The 15938-nt window shown below is 38.3% G+C and overlaps 1 protein-coding gene across 2 annotated transcripts in view; it reads left to right on the top strand.

Moving 5' to 3' along the window:
* NUP54 (nucleoporin 54) overlaps positions 1–15938 on the top strand; it is a 37387-nt gene that overhangs the window by 21071 nt on the left and 378 nt on the right. For both annotated transcript variants that reach the window (XM_082653219.1, XM_082653220.1), the window contains 3 exons: positions 9051–9158; positions 13290–13409; positions 13961–14071. In XM_082653219.1, the coding sequence (XP_082509345.1) occupies positions 9051–9158; positions 13290–13409; positions 13961–14071 (339 nt within the window). The remainder of the gene's footprint in view (positions 1–9050; positions 9159–13289; positions 13410–13960; positions 14072–15938) is intronic.

Below are 15938 nucleotides of genomic sequence, written 5' to 3' on the forward strand. Positions count from 1 at the left end.
TTGATTAGCTCTAGTAGTTTTCCGGTAGCATCTTTAGGATTCTCTATGGATAGTATCATGTCATCTGCAAACAGTGACAGCTTTACTTCTTCTTTTCCGATTTGGATTCCTTTTATTTCCTTTTCTTCTCTGATTGCTGTGGCTAAAACTTCCAAAACTATGTTGAATAATAGTGGTGAGAGTAGGCAACCTTGTCTTGTTCCTGATCTTAGTGAAAATGCTTTCAGTTTTTCACCATTGAGGATGATGTTTGCTGTGGACTTGTCAAATATGGCCTTTATTATGTTGAGGAACGTTCCCTCTATGCCTACTTTCTGCAGGGTTTTTATCATAAATGGGTGTTGAATTTTGTCAAAAGCTTTCTCTGCATCTATTGAGATGATCATATGGTTTTTCTCCTTCAATTTGTTAATATGGTTTATCACATTGATAGATTTGCGTATATTGAAGAATCCTTGCATTCCTGGAATAAACCCCACTTGATCATGGTGTATGATCCTTTTAATGTGCTGTTGGATTCTGTTTGCTAGTATTTTGTTCAGGATTTTTGCATCTATGTGCATCAGTGATATTGGCCTGTAGTTTTCTTTCTTTGTGACATCCTTGTCTGGTTTTGGTATCAAGGTGATGGTGGCCTCGTAGAAGGAATTTGGGAGTGTTCCTCCCTCTGCTATATTTTGGAAGAGTTTGAGGAGGATAGGTGTTACCTCTTCTCTAAATGTTTGATAGAATTTGCCTGAGAAGCCATCTGGTCCTGGGCTTTTGTTTGTTGGAAGATTTTTAATTACAGTTTCAATTTCAGTGCTTGTGATTGGTCTGTTCATATTTTCTATTTCTTCCTGATTCAGTCTTGGCAGGTTGTGCCTTTCTAAGAATTTGTCCATTTCTTCCAGATTGTCCATTTTATTGGCATAGAGTTGCTTGTAGTAATCTCTCATGATCTTTTGTATTTCTGCAGTGTCAGTTGTTACTTCTTTTTCATTTCTAATTCTATTGATTTGAGTCTTCTCCCTTTTTTTCTTGATGAGTCTGGCTAATGGTTTATCAATTTTGTTTATCTTCTCAAAGGACCAGCTTTTAGTTTTATTTGTCTTTGCTATTGTTTCCTTCATTTCTTTTTCATTTATTTCTGATCTGATTTTTATGATTTCTTTCCTTCTGCTAACTTTGGGGCTTTTTTCTTCTTCTTTCTCTAATTGTTTTAGGTGCAAGGTTAGGTTGTTTATTCGAGATGTTTCCTGCTTCTTAAGGTGGGCTTGTATTGCTATAAACTTCCCCCTTAGAACTGCTTTTGCTGCATCCCATAGGTTTTGGGTCATTGTGTCTCCATTGTCATTTGTTTCTAGGTATTTTTTTATTTCCTCTTTGATTTCTTCAGTGATCACTTCATTATTAAGTAGTGTATTGTTTAGCCTCCATGTGTTTGTATTTTTTACAGATCTTTTCCTGTAATTGATATCTAGTCTCACGGCGTTGTGGTCAGAAAAGATACTTGATACAATTTCAATTTTCTTAAATTTACCAAGGCTTGATTTGTGACCCAAGATATGATCTATCCTGGAGAATGTTCCATGAGCACTTGAGAAAAATGTGTATTCTGTTGTTTTTGGATGGAGTGTCCTATAAGTATCAATTAAGTCCATCTTGTTTAATGTATCATTTAAAGCTTGTGTTTCCTTATTTATTTTCATTTTGGATGATCTGTCCATGGGTGTATGTTGGGTGCATAAATATTTACAATTGTTATATCTTCTTCTTGGATCGATCCCTTGATCATTATGTAGTGTCCTTCTTTGTCTCTTTTAATAGTCCTTATTTTAAAGTCTATTTTGTCTGATATGAGAATTGCTACTCCAGCTTTCTTTTGGTTTCCATTTGCATGGAATATCTTTTTCCATCCCCTTACTTTCAGTCTGTATGTGTCTCTAGGTCTGAAGTGGGTCTCTTGTAGACAACATATATATGGGTCTTGTTTTTGAATCCATTCAGCCAATCTGTGTCTTTTGGTGGGAGCATTTAGTCCATTTACATTTAAGGTAATTATCGATATGTATGTTTCTATTCCCATTTTCTAAATTGTTTTGGGTTTGTTATTATAGGTCTTTTCCTTCTTTTGTGTTTCTTGTCTAGAGAAGTTCCTTTAGCATTTGTTGTAAAGCTGGTTTGGTGGTGCTGAACTCTCTCAGCTTCTGCTTGTCTGTAAAGGTTTTAATTTCTCCATCAAATCTGAATGAGATCCTTGCTGGGTAGAGTAGTCTTGGTTGCAGGTTTTTCTCCTTCATCACTTTCAGTATGTCCTGCCACTCCCTTCTGACTTGTAGGGTTTCTGCTGAGAGATCAGCTGTTAACCTTATGGGGATTCCCTTGTGTGTTGTTTGTTGTTTTTCCCTTGCTGCTTTTAATATGCTTTCTTTGTATTTAATTTATGACAGTTTGATTAATATGTGTCTTGGTGTATTTCTCCTTGTATTTATCCTGTATGGGACTCTCTGTGCTTCCTGGACTTGATTAACTATTTCCTTTCCCATATTAGGGAAGTTTTCAACTATAATCTCTTCAAATATTTTCTCAGTCCCTTTCTTTTTCTCTTCTTCTTCTGGAACCCCTATAATTCAAATGTTAGTGCGTTTAATGTTGTCCCAGAGGTCTCTGAGACTGTCCTCAGTTCTTTTCATTCTTTTTTCTTTATTCTGCTCTGCAGTAGTTATTTCCACTGTTTTATCTTCCAGATCACTTATCCGTTCTTCTGCCTCAGTTATTCTGCTCTTGATCCCATCTAGAGTACTTTTAATTTCATTTATTGTGTTGTTCATCGTTGCTTGTTTCATCTTTATTTCTTCTAGGTCCTTGTTAACTGTTTCTTGCATTTTGTCCATTCTGTTTCCAAGATTTTGGATCATCCTTACTATCATTATTCTGAATTCTTTTTCAGGTAGACTGCCTATTTCCTCTTCATTTGTTAGGTCTGGGGCATTTTTATCTTGCTCCTTTATCTGCTGTGTGTTTTTCTGTCTTCTCATTTTGCTTATCTTACTGTGTTTGGGGTCTCCTTTTTGCAGGCTGCAGGTTCGTAGTTCCCGCTGTTTTTGGTGTCTGTCCCCAGTGGCTAAGGTTGGTTCAGTGGGTTGTGTAGGCTTCCTGGTGGAGGGGACTAGTGCCTGTGTTGTGGTGGATGAGGCTGGATCTTGTCTCTCTAGTGGGCAGGTTCACGTCTGGTGGTGTGTTTTGGGGTGTCTGTGGCCTTATTATGATTTTAGGCAGGCTCTCTGCTAATGGGTGGGGTTGTGTTCCTGTTTTGCTAGTTGTTTGGCATAGGTTGTCCAGCACTATGGCTTGCTGGTCGTTGAGTGAAGCTGGGTGCTGGTGTTAAGATGGAGGTCTCTGGGAGATTTTCGCCGTTTGATATTATGTGGAGCTGGGAGGTCTCTTGTTGACCAGTGTCCTGAAGTTGGCTCTCCTACCTCAGAGGCAGAGCCCTGACTCCTGGCTGGAGGACCAAGAGCCTTTCATTCACACGGCTCAGAATAAAAGGGAGATAAAGTAGAGAGAATTAGTAGAGGTATGAGGAAAGAAAGAAGGAAAGGAGGGAAGGAAGGAAGGAAGGAAGAAAGAAAGAAGGCAAGAAGGAAAGAAAGGAGGGAGGGAGGGAGGAAGGAAGGAAGGAGGGAAAGAAGGAAAAAAGAAAGAAGATACAGTAGAAATAAAATAAAGTATAATAAAGTTATTGAATTAAAAAATATTTAGAAAAAAAAGGGACGGATAGAACCTTAGGGCAAATGTTGGAAGCAAAGCTATACAGACAAAATCTTACACAAAAGCATACACATACACCCTCACAAAAAGAGGTAAAGGGGGAAAAATCATAAATCTTGCTCTCAGAGACCACCTCCTCAATTTGGGATGATTCGTTATCCAAAGGAGGGAAGAAAGGAAGGAAAGAAAGAAAGAAAGAATGAAGGTAAAGTATAATAAAGTTATTAAAATTAATTATTAAGAAAAAAATTTTAAAAAAACCATGGACGGATAGAACCCAAGGACAAATGGTGGAAGCAAGACTATACAGACAAGATCTCACACAGAAGCATACACATACACATTCACAAAAAGAGGAAAAGGGGAAAAAAATCATAGATCTTGATCCTAAAGTCCACCTCCTTAATTTGGGATGATTGGTTGTCTATTCAGGTATTCCACAGATGCAGGGTATATCAAGTTGATTGTGGAGCTTTAATCCGCTGCTTCTGAGGCTGCTGGGAGAGATTTCCCTTTCTCTTCTTTGTTCTCACAGCTCACCGGGGCTCAGCTTTGGACTTGGCCCTGCCTCTGCGTGTAGGTCGCTGGACGGCGTCTGTTTTTTGCTCAGACAGGACAAGGTTAAAGGAGCCGCTGATTCGGGGGCTCTGGCGCACTCAGGCCGGGGGCGGGGGGGAGGGAGGGGCACGGAGTGCGGGGCGGGCCTGCGGCGGCAGAGGCCGGCGTGACGTTGCACCAGCCTGAGGCCCGCCGTGCATTCTCCCAGGGAAGTTGTCCCTGGATCGCGGGAACCTGGCAGTGGCGGGCTGCACAGGCTCCGCGGAAGAGGGGTGTGGAGAGTGACCTGTACTCGCACAGAGGCCCCTTGGTGGCGGCAGCAGCAGCCTTAGCGTCTCCCGCCCGTCTCTGGGGTCCGCGCTTTTAGCCGCGCCTCGCGCCCGTCTCTGGGGTCCGCGCTTTTAGCCGCACCTCGCGCCCGTCTCTGGGGTTCGCACTTTTAGCCGCTGCTCGCGCCCGTCTCTGGAGTTCCTTTAAGCCGCGCTCTTAATCTCTCCTCGCGCACCAGGAAACAAAGAGGGAAGAAAAAGTCTCTTGCCTCTTCGGCAGGTGCAGACTTTTCCCGAACTCCCTCCCGGCTAGCCGTGGTGCACTAACCCCTTCAGGCTATGTTCAAGCCGCCAACCCCAGTCCTCTCCCTGCGCTCCGTCCGGAACCGAAACCCGAGCCTCGCAGCCCCGTCCACCCCGGCGGGTGAGCAGACAAGCCTCTCGGGCTGGTGAGTGCCGGTCGGCACCGATCCTCTGTGCGGGAATCTTACCGCTTTGCCCTCCGCACCTGTTGCTGTGCACTCCTCCGCGGCTTCGAAGCTCCCCCTTCCGCCTCCCGCAGTCTCCACCCGTGAAGGGGCTTCCTAGTGTGTGGAAACTTTTCCTCCTTCACAGCTCCCTCCCACTGGTGCAGGTGCCGTCCCTATTCTTTTGTCTCTGTTTTTTCGTTTTTTCTTTTGCCCTACCCAGGTACATGGGGAGTTTCTTGCCTTTTGGGAGGTCTGAGGTCTTCTGCCAGGCTTCAGTAGGTGTTCTGTAGGAGTTGTTCCACGTGTAGATGTATTTCTGCTGTATCTGTGGGGAGGAAGGTGATCTCCGCGTCTTACTCTTCCGCCATCTTCAAGGTCCCCCCTGCATTGGGTCTTCGTTGCTGCACGCGGGCTTTCTCTAGTTGTGGCGAGTGGGGGCTGCTCTTTGTTGTGGTGCGTGGGTTTCTCATTGCGGTGGCTTCTCTTGTTGTGGAGCATGGGCTCTAGGTGCATGGGCTTCAGTAGTTGCGGCACACAGGCTCAGTAGTTGTGGCTTATGGGCTCTAGAGCACAGGCTCAGTAGTTGTGGCGCATGGGCTTAGTTGTTCCGTGGCATGTGGGATCTTCCAGGACCAGAGCTTGAACCCATGTCCCCTGAATTGGCAGGCAGATTCTTAACCACTGCGCCACCAGGGAAGTCCTTAACTTTGTAAAGGTTTTTAACCCACGTGCCTATGAAAAGAATGTGGATTCTGCTGTTCTTGGAGTTTTCTGTTAATGTCAGTGAGATCCATTTGATAGATTGTTCAGTTTTTCTATATTCTTACTGATTTTTTGGTCTACTAGTTCTATTGTAAGAGGAGAGTTGAAGTCTCCAGCTACAATTGTGGATTTGTCTTTTTCTCCTTTCATGTATTTTGAAGGTTTGCTGTTAAGTAGCTAAGTATCTAGGATTGTTACATTTTTTGGCATATATACTTTTTATTTTTCCATAATGTTCGTCTTTATCCCTGGGAATCCTCTTTGCTCTGGAAGTCTACTTTCTCTGATATTAACATAAAGCCACTCCAGCTTTCTTTTGATTAGTGTTTGTATGGTATGTCTTTCTCCATCCTTTTACTTTTAACCTACGTTTATCATATTTGAAGTACATTTTCTGTAGACAGCATAAAATTTAGATTTAGACCTACAATCTTATTGTTAACTGTTCACTCTATTTTTCCTTCCTATTTTTCCTCTTTTTTGCATTCTTCTGGGTTATTTGGACATTTTTTAGTATTGTTTTTAATTTATTGTCATTTCAACTATCAGTTTTTTTAGTGGTTGCTCGAGGGCAGTAGTTCTCATTGGGGGTTGTGGTGGTGGTGATTTTGTCCCCCAGGGCACATTTGGCAGTATCTGGAGACTTCTTTGGTTGTTACAGCTGGGCAGTTGGGGGGATGCTACAAGCATCTAGTGGGTAGAAGCCAGGATTCTGATAAGTATCCTACAGTGTACAGAACAGTAGCACTCCAACAAAGAATTATCTGGCCCGAATTAATAGTGTTAAAACTGAGAAACTCTTTTCTAGATACCATAATGTATTTCCTTGCACTAGAGCTAGAGCTGGGTTTCAACACAGCCCAAAACTTCCAGGTTTTGGGCCGTGTTGAAACCAAACTTGGGGGGCTGCCAGAGAGGAAAATAATGGTAAACTCACCACTGGTTCAGTGATACTTCAAATTCGTGTCTTCTTCCTCCTGCCACTTTTCATTTTTCAGAGTCCTCAGGTAGTTGCCCATGCATTATGTTCATTTTACGGCTGTCTTCAACAGGAGAGATAGAATGGCATGTACCTAGTCTATCTTGTCCAGTTTTTCTATTGGGCGTCATGTCTTTTCTTTTTGGATTTCAGGAGTTCATCATTTATTATAGATTTTAACCCCTAGTCTGTTTATATCATTTTAAATGTCTCCTACTTTTCTCATCTGTTAACTCTGTCTTTAGTGTCCATAGTTGAACAGCAAACCCTTATTTTGTTGTTGTTGATTTACAATGCTCTGTTAATTTCTACTATACAGCAAAGTGATTCAGTTTTACATATATATATATATATATATAGTTTTTCATATTCTTTTGCATTATGGTGTATCACAGGATATTGAATATAGTTCCCTGTGCTATACAGTAGGATCTTGTTGTTTATGAAAACCTTAATTTTAATGTAATGATATCCATTGGTTTGTTTTGGCCTTGTGTTTTCTTTTTTGGGCATTTGCTTAAGAAATCATTCCTCATCTAAGGTCTTAGAGTCTCCTATATTTTTTTTTCTATGATTTTAGACTTTAACCTTTCCCATTTGAGTCGTCTGTCCTCGTGGAGTTCACTTTATATATACTAAGTGATATGAACCCAACTTTCTCTAAATAGTGGGTCAGTTTTTCCAATGTCATTCACAAAAAAACTATTTTCTTCAATGATTTATCAAAGAAAGCATTTATCAAACCAAGTTCCCATATATATGTGATGTAGTCTGTTCTTAAATCAGTTTCACATTTTTTTACTCTTATGGCTTTGTAGTATATCTTAAATATATTTGGTAGAGTGAATCTCCAATCTTCATTCTTTTCACATTTTTAAGCTCTTTATGGATCTTCATTCTTCTATAACAGTTTTAGAATGAGTTTATCAAAATGCTAGAATTTTAGTTGGAATTGCATTAAATATATAATTTGTAGATAATTAAATAATAATATTAAATTATTCCATTATGAACATGTTGTTTCTTTACTCATTGAGGTCTCTCGTGTTCTTTGTAACAGTTTTTAAAATAAGCTCTTTAAAAATCATAGGCATTTTTTCTTGGTTAATTCCTAGACTGTTTTAGTGTTTGTCAATAAATACTGGGAGTGGGTAACATTTCTTTTATTCTTAGTATTGCTGGTATAGAAGAATAATTACTCTTTTTGTCTAGAAGCCCTGCCAACTTTTCAAAACTGAGATGGGGAGGGTGCCTGGGTTACGTAATATAAAATATGGTCACCTAATTTTGTCCCTTCAACATGGCCTGGCATTGGAAAGTTTCCTTAAAAGGTGATATGTGTAGGTAGACATGCTAAAATATGTCTTGTACAATCTTCTTACCCTCTTACTTATAACATCTCAATGTAAGCCAGTGTCATAGAATGATTAATTATGATAGGAACAATAATGGGGTTAATTTTGATTGGGAAGCTATAATTAAATAGGATTTTAACTCACTCTGTGAGGTTAAGACTTCCATAAGGTGGAACAGTAGGATTTCAGGCTAGGGAAAGAGCAAATCAAAGATCCAGAGACATAAAAATGTCTGCAGTTGTGTGATATCCTTCCTTTTCCCCTCCACTGTGAGCATATCCCTCCATAATATTCCTTTACAATTGATATTGGACTATATACTACATTTTAGGCCCCTCCTGCATGTCACTTTATAGATCTTAACTTTTTCCATTAATGGCCTGGTTGTTGGCTCTGTTCTACAGTATTATTTCAAGTTCCTTAATTATTTCTGAAGTGTATTATTTTATTTTTTTTTTTGCGGTACGTGGGCCTCTCACTGTTGTGGCCTCTCCCGTTGCGGAGCACAGGCTCCAGACGCGCAGGCTCAGTGGCCATGGCTCACAGGCCCAGCCGCTCCGTGGCATGTGGGATCTTCCCAGACCGGGGCACAAACCTGCGTCCCCTGCATCAGCAGGCGGACTCTCAACCACTGCGCCACCAGGGAAGCCCAACAAGTATATTATTTTTCTATACACTTTGCCTCATCACTAAATTTTCTGGAGCTCTAAAGAAATTTTTGAACGGTACTTTTTAATTTTTAAATGTACAAAAGGGGAAGAAATATAAAAGGAGATTTAAAGGAAAGGAGTTTATATTTTGAAAGATGAATCTTAGGCTCATTTTTTGCATATAGGTAAACCTGATAAATAGCTGTGATACCTATATTTGATTTACCTTAAAAAATTTTTTTTTAAAAAAACAGATCATATCTGAAGATATTGGTGAATTACAGAAGAATCAAACTACAACTATGGCCAAAATTGCACAATACAAGAGGAAACTCATGGACCTTTCCCATAGAACCTTACAGGTAGTAATTTGGACTTTTTTCCAACATTTATAAGACTTGTATACATGATGGAAATGCTAAATATGGATTTTTACAATAGAAAAAAACAGACTAAAAGGAAATAACAATAATAGTCTGAAACTGAAAGTACCAAACTTTCTCATTAAAACCTGGAAGTTGGAGGAGAGATCTTACAGGACTGGGTGAAGGACGTGAAAATATCCTAAAATTAGCATTTTATTGAGAGGGTGGGGGGAAAGCAGTGAAAAAAAAATCATCGTGGTGCAAGAAAAGTATGCATCAGATCATTAATATCTGGTTTTCATAAAAATAGTAGAAAAATACAGTTTTGATTTTGAGTGCTAGAAAAGGGAGTGTAACGGTTAATGAATGAAAAACAATAGAACTTGCAAATTAACAAGAGAAAGTAAAAGAATGAACAGCAACAAAAGTTGAAATTATCATGAAAATAAACATTATATAGCAGAATCAATGGGATACAGCAAAAGCTGCACTCAGAGGACAATTTATAACCTTAAAAAATCTTCATTTTTAAAAGTACAGATGCAAAAAGTAAAGAACTTAGTACTGATCTTAAGTTAGAAAAATACTATCGATAAGCCAACAGAAACCAATAAGAGAGAAATAAAGATAAAGTGAAATAAATTTTAAAAATTAATCATAATAGAAAGATTAAATGGAAAAGCTGTTTCTTTGAAAAAACCATTAAGGGACTTCGCTGGTGGCCCAGTGGCTAAGACTTCCACGCTCCCAATGCAGGGGGCCTGGGTTTGATCCCTGGTCAGGGAACTATATCCCGTATGCTGCAGCTGTGGGTTCGCATGCTGCAACTAAAGATCCTGCACGCTGCAACTAAAAGATCCCACGTGCTGCAACTAAAAGATTCTGCATGCTGCAACTAAGACCTGGCACAGCCAAATAAATAAATAGTTTAAGAAGAAAAAAAGACCATTAAAATGGCAAAACATGAGTCTGAAGAAGGAATAAAAGACTCATCTCATGAGCCTGAAGAAGGTAAAGAAAAATTAGAAGTGAGAAAGGAGACATTATCACAGATATACACAAGAGAATAAGAAAATACTGCAATGGAATTCACAGCAGTAAACTGAGAAGTTAGAGAAAACAGATGATTTTCTAGCAAAATTGATCTACAGAGAAAAATCTTCAATAGACAAATACCATAGAAGCAATTGGGAAAGTTATTAAAGATCAACCATGGAAAAAGCACCAAGGTCAGATAGTGTCATTGCTGAATTTTGTCTAACCATTAAAGAGCTAATTCCAAAGTTACTTTATTTCAGACAAAATGAAAAATATGGATTTTTTTAAACAGTTTGAGATATAATTCATATACCATACAATTCACCTATTTAATGTAATTCAGTGATTTTTAGTATATTCATAGTTTTGTACAACCATCACCACAGTCAGTTTTAGAACATTTTTATCACTCTAAAAACAAACTCCATACCTATTAGCAGCAACTCCCCATTTCATCCCAAACCCCCCCAGCCCTAGGCAACCACTTTGTTTGTATGGATTTGCCTCTTTTGGACACTTCATATAAATGAAATCATATGGTATGTGGTATTTTTTGACTGGCTTTCTCTCACATAGCATAATATTTTCAAGGTTCATTCATGTTGTAGCATGTAATAGCACTTCATTCCTTTTTATTGATGAATAATATTTCATTGTATGACTGTACAACATTTTAATTTATTCATCAATTGATAAACATTTTGGTTGTTTCCACTTTTTGGCTAGTATGAATAATGTTGCTATTAACGCTTGTGTACAAGTATTTGTGTGGATTTATGCTTTTGTTTCTCTTGGATGCATAAACCTAGGATAAGAATTGCTTGGTCATGCGGTAACTCTTATGTTCAACTTTTTGAAGAACTACCAAATTGTTTCTCAGAGCAGTGGCAGCATTTTACATCTGTTTTTAGTACCCCAAAACAAAAATTTATAAAGCAGATAATTCTAGTAGAGATGCAAATTATGCTAAGCAAAAGAAGCCAGACTGAAAGGCTACATGTGGTATGATTCCATTTATATGATTCATGCAAAAGGTACAACTGGAGGTGGGTAACAGATCAGTAGTTGCTAGGAGCAGGAGGTAAGGGAGAGGAGGCTACAGGAGGCAGGAGGGAACTTTTTGGGGTGATGGAAATGTTCTGTATCTTGACTGTGGTGATGGGAACTTGTGTTTGTCCAAATACATAGAACTGTCCACCTAAAAAGGGTCAATTTTGTTGTATGTGGATTATACCTCAATAAATCTGACCAAAGAAAACAAATGCAGAAATTCTAAATGAAATATAAGTGAAGAGAATCCAGCTATTTATCAAATTCTAAAGGAATATACTTTGAGTAAGGTTTATTTCAGGAATGGAGGGTTGGTTTTATAACAGGATATCTGTCAACATAATTTATCATAGCAACACATGGAAAATATATGTCTTCATAAATGTAATGAGCAGGGTAGTTAACTAGTATAAAGATTGAAAAGAGATCATCTCTTTTCGCTGATGACATGATTGTATATCTAGAAAACCCAAGGAAATAAACTATAGAATTAATGTGGCAAGATGGCTCAGTATGAGGTAAATGTACAAAAATCAGTGTTTCTTTATACTATTAATGGAAATAGGAAAATATTTCATTCACTATTATGAAAAAACTGTAAAATACTTAGGAATAAATTTGAGGAAAATATACAATCTGAATTAAGGTTTTCACAAATAGAGAGACAGATAAACCATATTCTTGGATGAGAAGACAATATCTACTTTATAAAATTTAAAAATGAATTACAACTTTAAAAAAATTGAAATCTTTCAGTTCATAAATAATTGTTTTGAGAATAGCTGCTGGGGGGAACAAAAAAGATAGTGAAGGGGACTTGCCTTATCCAATTTTAGAACCTATTTAAAGCTCTTGTAATCAAATCAATATGGGATTGGTGTAGGATTGGATGTAAAGATCCATAGAAAAGAATAGACAATCCAGAAATAGACGCACACGTATCTTAATATGACAGAGGTGGTATTTCAATTCAGTGGGTTTATTTAATAAGTAATGCTAGAGTAACTGGCTATCCATCTGGAAAATAAAATTAGACCACTGTATCACACCATATACAAAAATAAGGGGTATTAAAGACTTAACTCTAAGAAATTTATGAGGCTGCATGTACAACCTAGGGACTGGAGAGACTTTTAGCTTCTTAGAAAGCCAGAAACTGTAAAACAAAACTGACTATGTAAGAATTAGAAAATTTTGTATAGTAAAAGGTAACAGAAGCCATTTGTCAATAGTAAAGTGATTTCAGAAAAAGAAAAATCTGAATTTGCAAACAGCACTGATTTCAGTTGTAGTGTTTGTATTACACAGAGATCCTATAATTTGACCTAAAAAACCCCAAGTGAAATACGGGCAAAGAATGTATAAAGGCAGTTCACAGAAGAACAGATGCAAAGTAGTTCTTAACCATTAAAAGATGGTCCTTTAACATTCAAGGGGGGAATTCCCTGGTGGTCCAGTGGTTATAACTCTGTGCTTCCACTGCAGGGGGTCCAGGTTTGATCCCTGGTCGGGGAACTAACATCCTGCTAGCCGATCCCACAGGCCAAGTGGCGCGGCCAAAAAAAAAAAAAAAAAATACATTCAAGGGAATGTAGGTTTTTAAAAAAATTTGCATGATCTCTTTAATACTCATCAGGAGGATCTTTGGGAAAGCAATCTAGCAGCTTCTAAAGATTGAACACACACACTTTTAAACCCAGCAATCTCATTCCTGGGGGTCTATACCAGTAAATAAAGATATATATACAAAAATGTTTATTACAGCATTGTTCATAGTGTCAAGACTAGAAATAAAATATATGCCCCTCAAGAACACTTGAGTTTATTAATAATGCATGAAAATTATGTAGTCATTAAAAGAAACAAATTAATGTAACTTGCCTAATAAAAATGGGCAAACATAATTCAAATCTTGAACTGTTAATGATTCTATTGTTAGTGTATTCAGCTAATTTCTTTCAACAATTGATGTGTAATAAAATTACTTGCATAACTGAAAAGAGATGATTCTATCGTTGTTGGTGGCTTTTCTTTGTATAGGTCCTCATCAAACAGGAAATTCAGAGGAAGAGTGGGTATGCCATCCAAGCTGATGAAGAGCAGTTGCGAGTTCAGCTAGATACAATTCAGTGTGAACTAAATGCCCCTACTCAGTTTAAGGTAAGCACTTATAAGACCATAAAGCTAGAATTTGTTTCAGGTGTATCTGCAGAGAAATGTTACTTCGTCTTCAAAAAGAGGAATTTTGTATACTTGTTTTTTATTAAGTATTTGTTCTTTTTAATCAAAACTTCGTTTCTAATGTAGACTCTTAATCATGATGTTTTGGGCTTGTATTAGTGTTTCAAGTAATGTACAAAGGGAGAATTGGCACCTTTAATTAGAGTAGTACCTATCCTTTTAAAATAAAACATTCTCTTTTAGAAATGTTGTGAGCAGTTGTAATTCACCTCAGTATTTTTATTTATTTATTTATTTATTTGGTTGTGCCGGGTCTTAGGTGTGGCAGACGGGCTCCTTAGTTGCAGCTTGCTGGCTCCTTAGTTGCAGCAGGCGGGCTCCTTAGTTGTGGCATGCAAACTCTTATTTGCGGCATGCATGTGGGATCTAGTTCCCTGACCAGGGATTGAACCCGGGCCCCCTGCATTGGGAGTGCTGAGTCCTATCCACCGTGACACCAGGGAAGTCCCTCAACTCTGTATTATTTTTAGGGCCGACTGAATGAACTGATGTCCCAGATCAGGATGCAGAATCATTTTGGAGCAGTCAAATCTGAAGAAAGATATTACATAGATGCAGATCTGTTACGAGAAATCAAGCAGGTACGTGTTGCACTAGAGTCACCTTTTAAAAAGGTGAATTCACCCCTTGACATCCATTAGGATGGCTATTATCCAAAAAAAAAAAAAAAAAAAAACCCAGAAAATAACAAGGGTTTAGAGGATGTGAAGAAAATGGAACCCTCGTGCACTGCTAGCAGCAATGTAAAAATGGTGCATGCATCCACTGTGAAAAATGGTTCCTCAAAATATTAAACATAGAATTACAATATAGTCCAGCAATTCTGCTTCTGGGTGCATACCTAAAAGAATTGAGTGTAGGGACTCAAACAGATGATTTGTATAGCCATGTTCATAGACGCGTTATTCACAGTAGCCAAAGTGGGAGCAATCCAAGTGTCCATAGGTGGATGAATAAACAAAATATGGCATATATACAATGGAATATTAGCCTTAAAAAGGAAGGAAATTCTCACATGCACACACTACATGGGTGAATTTTGAAGACATTATGTGAAATAAGCCAGTTTAAGAGGACAAAAGTTGTATGATTCCACTTATATGGGGTACCTAGAGTAGTCCAATTCATAGAGGGTAGAATGGTAGTTGCCAGGGGCTGAGGGGAAGGGGAATGGGGAGCTAGTGTTTAATGGGTACAGAATTTCAGTTTGAGAAGATGAAAAAGTTCAACAGATAGATGGTAGTGATTGTTGCACAACATGATTTACTCAGTGCTGCTGGACTGGACATAAAATGGTTAAAATGGACATGATATGTATATTTTCCCACCAAAAGAAAGTTAATCGTTCTCTTCCCCTGTCCCCCACATCGATGAATTCTGAGGTAATACAGACAACCGAAGTACCCTAGACCCTGCTGCCGTGTGTGGGCAGCGGCAGCAACACCTGGGGGGTCGTTAGAAATGCAGACGCTCAGTCCGTACTCTAGACTCCGAAAGCTACATTTTTCAAGATCACAGAGTGATTTGTATGCACAAAGTCTGAGAAGTAACTGCTCTATATCACATATTCCCAACTTACATGATGCCACATATCAATTATAAATATGTAGAGTTACTGATCCTGTCAGCCCTCAGGGGACCTGGGTGTAGGCTGGGGTAGCCGAAACCTCCAGCCACTTGTCTACGGCTCACTTTCTATGAAGTTGGGACGTACTGCTCTAGCTTAGTTTCATTAGTATAAATGTAGATCGGTTTAATAAAAGCTATCCAGCCATCAGCTGTGTCTAAAAAAATATATTAAGATGGTAAACTTTGTGGAACCTATTAGGTAGGATTAATTGGCGTGGCAGGTTGGTATGACCCTGAGGATTTTAGGTAGTTATAAATGTCATCAACAGATATTGCCATTATATGCAACTAAAAATTAGTTTGGCTTCTGGATCTCGAAAAGTATACATACACTTGATTATATTCATATTTACAATAAAATTAACTGAGAAAGATTCCAGCATATTGGAATAAAGAACTATATAAAAGAGTTTATGCAGTAAAATTGGGAATAATATAAACACCTACCTAAGATGATGAAAAGCAGTATATTGTTTTGGAATTGAAGCATCATGGCTCATTACCTGTATCTCAGTTTCTTTATCTGTAGAGAAGAGGTAATAATGGTACTCCCAAAGTGTGTGCTCAAAGGGATTTTAAATGAGTTAATACCCATGAAACTCTTCAAGCTGCCTTAACATCTGGGAAGGACTCTTTAAAATGCTAGCAATTGTAGTTATATCACTATTATCATCAGTTTGTACTGCAAAACATGGAAATCCTCAGTTTTCAGAATGATTATTTTGCTAGTCATCTATATTTGAGTACCTTCTTGCATTATTTTAATATACCTTTGTTTTTTATCAAAGGTTGATAAAAGGAACCTTTAAAACTCTGCAT

This window comes from Grampus griseus (assembly GCF_964374135.1).
Source record: "Grampus griseus genome assembly, chromosome: 4".
Lineage (NCBI taxonomy): Eukaryota > Metazoa > Chordata > Mammalia > Artiodactyla > Delphinidae > Grampus > Grampus griseus.